Consider the following 8,253-nt stretch of genomic DNA (forward strand, 5'->3'; position numbering starts at 1 on the left):
TGAGTCGTCACTGTCTAGGCCAACAGTCATGGAGCCCTGGCCTTGGGTACTCTGCTGTGTCCTAGAGTAAGTGACATGACTTCACTGGGCCTGTTTCCCCATCTGTAAAGGAGGAGTCACAAAACCTCTCATGGGGTTCTATCAGGACTACCAGGCGGCAAGAAACCTGAAGGTACCCACTCACTGATGTAAGAGACAGTTTTTATTTCATCATTTCATTCAGGTCTGTCTGCTCTAGTAGGTGAATTGTTTGCTTCCTCTTCCGCTGCAGGAGAAAGGAATGTGCTTGCCCCTCACCCCTCAGGAATCCCTGGCTGGAGTGGGCCAGAGTTGAAAGTGTATCCAGAAAAGCATTTTAGAGGCTAAATCCCAAAGTAGACTCCCCTGTGGATTTTATGAAGAGAAAATCAAGTGCTGGCATATTCTCAAAGCAGCTTCCCGAGAGCAGTCAAGGTCCCGAGAAGTCAGGAGGAGCAGCCTCCCATCCTTTGTCTGGGAATCAGAGGCCAGCCGCCACTCCGCTCTGGCTAGGCTCCCAGGAGCACTGCCTGCAGGCTCTGAGTCACTATTAGAAGCCGTCCGGGGCCCCTGGGAGAGCAGGGGTGGAACAGCTCTACCCGAGATGGTTTCCTGAACCTGGCGTTCCAGCATCCACCTCCCTTAGCCAGGCCACTTCTTTCGGCGACACACCTATCTTTCCTGGGCCAAGGACTTTCTGAAACCCATGCTGCAAACCTGTTTCCAAGCAGGGTGCTTAGACATGAGTGTATTATCTGGAATTCCTAGAGGGTCTGTAACACAGCAACTGGAACAGGTGTAGGTAGCTGACCCCTACCCCTCCCCTGCTTCCCGCTCCTGCACTGGGCTCCCCTCTCCAGCCCCAGAGCCCTATGTGTCACCATCCTGACCACCATCCCCTGGTTCAGAACAGAGAGCACTGGATAGAAAGTCAGGACCTAGCGCTGCTTCTGAGTGACCTCACTTGTAAAATAGGTGGGCTGGTGGGGGATGGGCTGGCATTTGATTTTCTGTAGGAGTCAGATCCTTAAAATGTTCTCAAATTCTAGGAAATGAACTAGAGAAGCTAAAACTACACTGCTTTGCTCCCCAGGGAGAATCAGGAATCTGTGTTACTGGAGACGCAGGCAGAGCTTCCAAGCCATCAGACTAGTTTGTGGGGTTTGGAACCTGGTTGATGGGGAAGGGGTGGGCATCCTTTGTGCAGCCTGCACCAGCAGGGTGCAGAATTTGGATTGTCCAGGGTGTGCCAGGGTCTGGGACAGGGTAAGGAGAATGGTCACTGTCCCCCACAGGAGCTGCACTCTGCACCGGAGTGGGGAAATGGGGGGGCTTTTCCTCGGCAGTCTTCACTAGCCTCTCCCCCTTTGTCTTAACTCAAAGACCCTCTGCCTTATTTCGAAGATACCTACTGTCCAGTACTTATCAGAAGGACCCCCAAACCCCACCCACTCAGATCTGTCTCCAGATCCTTCCTGTCACCCTACTCTCCTTGCCCAACTTTGAGTCAGGAAGCCAATGAATATTTAGCCTCTCTGGCCTAGAATTTCACTTGGTGAAATTCTCAAAGAGGCCCTCCAATGCTCTTCTCCTCTGTGAAGCCTGCCCTGACCAACACCCATGCTCCAGCACCTTTCCCCTTTCCTCCACACCAGACATTTGGGTATTTAATCGTTTATTCCCTCAATGTATATTGAACGCTGGCTGCCTACCATCTGCTCTGCTAGGAGCTAGGGTATAAGGAGAGCAAAACCACACCCAGCTCCTCCCCCTCAGAGGCTGAGGGCCCGGTGGGCTCTTCTTACACACCCCTTCCTCCGTGCTCCCTTCCCAGCCCCCACTCACTCTGAGATCAGCTCCCAAGGACAGCACCTGTGTCTTACACATATTTCTCTCTCAACACACAGCAACTGTCTGTCATCCAGTAGCCTTCAATATATCACAGATTATGTATGAGTGGCCAGAAAGGAAAACTGGTTTATACCTGAGGCTGGTCCTAACTTTGTTACAGGGACAACAGAAGATGGAGAAAGTAACTAAGGCTAGACACTGGGTTAAATCACATGCTGGTGCTGCTAACCTACAGAGTACAATTTGGCCCTATCAAAATTAATAAATGCATTCACTTTTTGACTCACCAGTTCCACTTCTAGGAACTTATTCCACATATGGAGGCTCACACATTTGAAATGACATACACACAATGTTAGTCACAGTAGTATTATTGGCAGCAGACTGGAAACAACTTTATTTTTTTATGTGCTATTACCTTTAACTAAGTACAAAGACTCTTCTAATCATGTTACATAGAGAGCATTTTATCCACTGCTCTGTTTGGCTGCCAGCCTCTTGTCTCTCTCCTCAGCAATGGTAAGGCGAATACCCTTTCCACGGGGAAGAGAGATCCATGGCTTGTTGCCTTTGCCAATAACGAAGATGTTGGAGAGCCGAGTGGCAAAGCTGTTGCCATTGGCATCTTTCACATGAACTACATCAAAGGAACCTGGGTGTCTCTCCCGGTTGGTGATCACGCCAATTCTTCCCAGGTTAGCACCACCAGTCACCATGCACAGGTTACCAGTGTCGAACTTGATGAAATCAGTAATCTTGCCGGTTTCCAGATCAATTTGAATGGTGTCATTCACCTTGATGAGGGGATCAGGATAACGGATGGTACGAGCATCGTGGGTCACCAGATGAGGGATTCCTTTTGTTCCCACAAAGATCTTTCTGACTTTGCACAACTTATACTTGGCCTCCTCAGGTGTAATACGATGAACAGCAAAGCGACCCTTGGTGTCATAGATCAAACGAAAATTCTCTCCAATCTTATCAATGCTGATGACATCCATAAAACCAGCAGGGTAGGTTACATCGGTGCGGACTTTGCCATCAATCTTAATGAAACGCTGCATGCAAATCTTCTTCACTTCATCTCCTGTTAGGGCATACTTAAGTCTGTTTCTCAGGAAAATGATTAGAGGGAGACATTCCCTCAGCTTGTGGGGACCGGTAGATGGACGAGGTGCAAACACGCCGGTCAGCTTATCCAGCATCCAGTGCTTTGGAGCTGCTACGCGCTTCAGGTGCTTCTTGGGACCCCGAGCCATAGCTGCACTGCGCACAAAGAGAGAGAAAATAACCTGAATATTCATTGACAGGGCCTAATTTCTACAAAATATATTTTTTAAAACTGAGGTACAGTTGATATACAATATTATGTTAGTTTCAGGTGTACAATACAGTAGCTCACAATTTTAATTTCTATTTTATATTCTATTTTATATTCTATCTATAGCTATAAAATATTGTCTATAAAAAAATGTTGGCTATATTCTCTGTTTTTACTATACATACTTGTAGCTTATTTACATTATATACATATAGTTTGTACTCATACCCCTATCTTGCCTCTCCCCTCATGGGACCTAGTTTGATACATTATGCTATCCTACATAAAGCAGAATCCTATGTGGTATAAAAAAAAAAAATGAGGAAGCTCTGTTTGAATAGGAAAAACTGTAAGATATATTGTTGAGTTTTAGAAGGTGAGTGTGCATAGTTCATTATTTTTTATATAAAAAATGGAAAGATGGGGAAAGAACATATTTAAGTACAATGTATTTTAGATATGCACAGAAGGGCGCTTCAGGAGGAGGGTCCACAAGGAACAGGTCACAGTGGGTGCTGCGGGAGGAAAAACGGCCAAATGAAAGATAAGTGGGAAAAAAACCTTTCCATAGTATCCTGATTTTTAAAATACTGTACTATATAAATGTGTTATGTATTAAAAATTAAGACAAAAATGAAGTCAATGATAAAGACTATGAGGCAACATGCAGAAATGAGATTAAGATAGGTGGGAAAAAAGAAAAAAAACTGTATTCAGTAGGATCACAACTATGTAAAAAAAACCCATGTTAGGGTTTCCCTGGTGATCTACTGGTTATGAATTCACCTGCCAATGCAAGGGACATGGGTTCGATCCCTGGTCAAGAAGATCCCCACAAGCTTTGGAGCAGCTAGGCCCATGCGCCACAACTACTGAGCCCCCAAGCTGCAACTATTGAAAGCCCACACACCTAGAGCCTGTGCTCTACAATAAGAGAAGCCACCGCAATGAGGCCCGATTATTGCAGCGAAGAATAGCCCCTGTTTGTTGCAACTAGAGAAGTCCATATACAGCAGCGAAGACCAAGTACAGCCAAAAACAAACAAGCAAAAACAAATAAATCTTTTTTAAAAACGCATGTTAAAATTTCCATACGTGGAAGGGACATTCTGGGTAATTTTTTATTTCCTTTTTTTGCTAATTTTTTCCATAAATTTCTGTAAACATACTTATTAGGAAAAAATTAGTAACAGAAACATATATACTAACAGAATGGAACATTCAGTACAGTTGCAATTATGAAGAAAAGGCATTGAAAAAGACTGGAAGAAGGGATTTCCCTGGTGATCCAGTGGTTAAGACTGCTTTGCCAATGCAGGCTGTGGGGAATGGATCCCTGGTTGGGGAACTAAGATCCCACATGCCATGTGGTGCAGCTGAAATTTTTTTTTTTTTTTAAGTGTCTCTTTCTGGGACTTCCCTGATGGCCCAGTGACTAAGATTCCACACTCCCAGAGCAGGGGGCCTGGGTTCAATCCCTGGTCAGGGAACTTGATCCCACACACAGCAACTAAGAGTCCAAATACCGCAACCAAAGATACTGCAGGCTGCAATTAAGACCAAGTGCAGCCGAATAAATGAATAAATCTTAAAAAAAATAAAGTAGGCACAGTGTTCACAGTGGTTGTCTCTGCATGTGAGATATTAGGTGATGTTTAAAATATTACAATATTTTGGATTACTTTCATGACGGATGGAAGGAAGGTAGAAAGGAAGGAAAGCTAGGGAAAGAGAATTCTTCAAAATAACAGTTGTGTTAGGGTAGTAAGGTTATGCATTATTTTTGTTGCTTTGTTCAGCTTTCCAAACATTTCATTATTTGGTTGTGTTGTTATATTAGTGGGAATAAAACTCTCACTGCAGCAGAGTAGGATTCTACTCCCTGAAGTCCTGGTCATTTGCACTGAAGAATGCTACTGGTGACACACTGCTGAGGAGAAAGGGTGAAACATCAGAGACCTGAAGTCCTTAAACTGACTTAGTTGGCAAACATTTATAAAGCCCTGACTGCTAGGTTTGCTGTTGTAGAGTAAAGCACTTTAAGCAAGTATGTATGCTTCATGCAGAGATGGAAAAAGAATCCTTAAGGAGGTCTGAGCAGAAAAGCCTCGTAAGATCAGGCCTTGTAGGCAGTGATCAACTTTGTCAATGGACAAAATTAGGCCTGTCCAAGCAGGGAGTGTAGGATTCACCCATCTAAACACCTCCATTCCAGGACTCAGTGCCCCACTCTTCCCTTGCTGGCTGCAGCCATGCATGGTCTCTCTTGTAGCTCTACCACCTTTATACCAAACCCTGGGGCTGATTATCAAAGCTATGGTTTTTCCAGTAGTCATGTATGGATGTGAGAGTTGGACTATAAAGAAAGCTGAGCACCAAAGAATTGATGCTTTTGAACTGTGGTGTTGGAGAAGACTCTTGAGAGTCCCTTGGACTGCAAGGAGATCCAACCAGTCCATCCTAAAGGAGATCAGTCCTGGGTGTTCATTGGAAGGACTGATGCTGAAGCTGAAACTCCAATACTTTGGCCACCTGATGCGAAGAGTTGACTCATTGGAAAAGACCCTGATGCTGGGAGGGATTGAGGGCAGGAAAAGGGGATGACAGAGGATGAGATGGCTGGATGCCATCACCGACTCGATGGACATGAGTTTGAGTAAATTCTGGGAGTTGGTGATGGACAGGGAGGCCTGGCGTGCTGCAGTCCATGGGGTTGCAAAGAGTCCGACACGACTGAGCAACTGAACTGAACTGAAGGGTTGAACTCTCCCTAGTCCTCACCTATCTTGCCATGATGAGCATATGTCCACTCATGATCTTCTTGGAGGAAGGACACTGTTTAGTATTACAAAGCAAACAGCTCAAGAAAGGTTTTGTTCATCCAAACTCAGAGACCTGGGTTCTGATTCTGCTATTGACTACCTATGAGACCTTGGACAAGTAACTCCACCTTTACGAGCCTCTGTCTCATCTGTAAAATGGGGAAAATCTCAATGAATATTTGCCCTGACCACCTCCCAGAGTTTTGGTGAGGATCAGGTGATACGGTGTATATAAATAGCACTCTAGGACTTCCCTGTTGGTCTAGTGGTTAAGAATCTGCCTGCCAGTGCAGGTGACACAGGTTTGATCCCTGGTCTGGGAAGATCCCACTTGCCACAGGGCAACTAAGCCCATGTGCAACTACCGAGCCCACACGCCCTAGAGCCCATGCTCAGCAACAAGAAGCCATCGCAGTGAGAAGTCCCCATACTGCAATGAAGACCTAGTGCAGCCAAAAATAAATAATTAAAAAAAAAATCACTTTAAATGTATAAAGGATATCCAGCTGATTGATACACAAAATGTAGTATATCAAATACAATGGAATACTATTTAATCATTATGCTAAGTGAAAGAAGCCACAGGCCACATATCATATGATTCCACTTACATGAAATATCCAGAACAGGCAAATCCACAAAGACAGAAGGCAGATTAGTGGCTGCCGGTACCTGGGGGTTAGGAACAAACGGAAAGTGACTATGTAATAGGTACAGGGTTTCTTTTGAGGTGAGGAAACTCAGGAACTAGATAGTGGTGTTGGTTGCACAACATTGTTGAGTGTACTACACGCCGTTGAGTTGCATACTTTAAATGCTTAAAATGATTTTATTCTTACTACAATTCTTTACTACAATTTTTAAAACAGTATAAATGGTTCAAATCTGAGTTTATTATAATTATTTCTACAATTAATAATCAAAGGCATTAAATATTTAGAATTTCAGAATTCTTCATCTGTACTATGGCAGAGTGACCAGAAAAAAGGAGGAAATCCCTCTCAGAAAGACGACAGAGCCCCAGGGACATGAACCCTTGGCCCAGGAGAAGTGTGACCGTTGGAGAAAACCAGAATGCCAAGGCCAGGGAAGCACACTGACCTCTTCTCTTATAACCATCTGTGTGGACCCACCCTTTATTGGCTATGTGATTCCTCCAGGAACATTTAATTCCCAGCCTCTTGCTCCCAAACTCTTTCCCAGAAGACTAGAAGAGCATGTTCTGGTTCTTGCCCTGAACTTCTCAGACCTAAAGGGGCCTTAACCTGGTTTAGCTCCTGGGCGACCCCAGACCCATAAAAGCTGGGTTTCAAAGCTGAAGAAACTCTTGGATGAAGACTTCTTGATAACGATGGTATGATGTTTTGATGACAAAGTTCTGACATCATTGAGAGCAGCAATTCATTCACAGGACACTCAGATGTACAAAGACATTATTTTTCTTCCCCTCACTTAATTTGTCTCATGAGTCCACATCTCATAGAGAGGGAACTGAGAAGGAAGGGGACAACTTGTCAATTAGGCATCTTGGTCTGCCTCCATTTCAACTGCACCTAACAAATAAATATTCAGTCACCTCATTAAAATGACCGTTTCTCTCTTCTCCTCCTCCCAGGTACCTTGGGGAAGGATCAGTTCTCAGTCTTGCAATCAACTGCTTCCCCAGTCCCTCTCCTTCTCACAACGAACCAGGGCTTCAGGGGTGGGCACATCCTCTCTGCCAAGGTTTCCTAAACTTCTTGGACAAGAGTTAACTGGGCACCGGCTTAAATAAACATCCCTTCAGAGGCTCCTACCCTTGGAGATTCCTATCCATCAAGTAATTTGGGATGTGACCCAGAAATCAGTCTTGTTCTCTCTCTCGAAATTACAGAAATACTGCTCTGTGCCATATACTAAGTTCTCTGCAGCCTGGATTATAGTAACCTCCTTAATGATCAAGTCCTCCAGGCTGACATAAAGGAGTGGGAGCTTAAAACATTCATAAAATAATTTCTTTCTCCCCATAACCTGTCTTTCAAGATCACTGCCTTACAAGGAGGCCCCCACCATCATCAAAAAAGGGAAACTTGTTAATTAAAGGAGAGCAATGACTTTTTTGTACAAAATTGTATCTGCTCCTCTTTTGACACTCCAGAAATCTATTGATTCTGGCCTGGGGAGTCTCAGGGGTCAACATGATTAATAGAGTTATGGTTTCAAAAATATATTTTAAAATCCTCATCACTAACAATAATATCT

The 8,253-nt window shown here is 44.3% G+C and overlaps 1 protein-coding gene across 1 annotated transcript; it reads right to left on the bottom strand.

Annotated features, from left to right (window-relative positions):
• Nucleotides 1-2,237: 2,237 nt before the first annotated feature.
• Nucleotides 2,238-6,768, bottom strand: LOC122429871 (40S ribosomal protein S4, X isoform-like). Its single transcript, XM_043450534.1, has 2 exons — nt 6,624-6,768; nt 2,238-3,135 (listed from the first exon to the last, which is right to left on the bottom strand). The coding sequence occupies exon 2, from the start codon at nt 3,126-3,128 to the stop codon at nt 2,337-2,339; it is 792 nt and encodes a 263-aa protein (XP_043306469.1). The 5' UTR covers nt 3,129-3,135; nt 6,624-6,768; the 3' UTR covers nt 2,238-2,336.
• Nucleotides 6,769-8,253: the final 1,485 nt, after the last annotated feature.

Source organism: Cervus canadensis, chromosome 28 (assembly GCF_019320065.1).
Source record: "Cervus canadensis isolate Bull #8, Minnesota chromosome 28, ASM1932006v1, whole genome shotgun sequence".
Taxonomy (NCBI): Eukaryota; Metazoa; Chordata; class Mammalia; order Artiodactyla; family Cervidae; genus Cervus; species Cervus canadensis.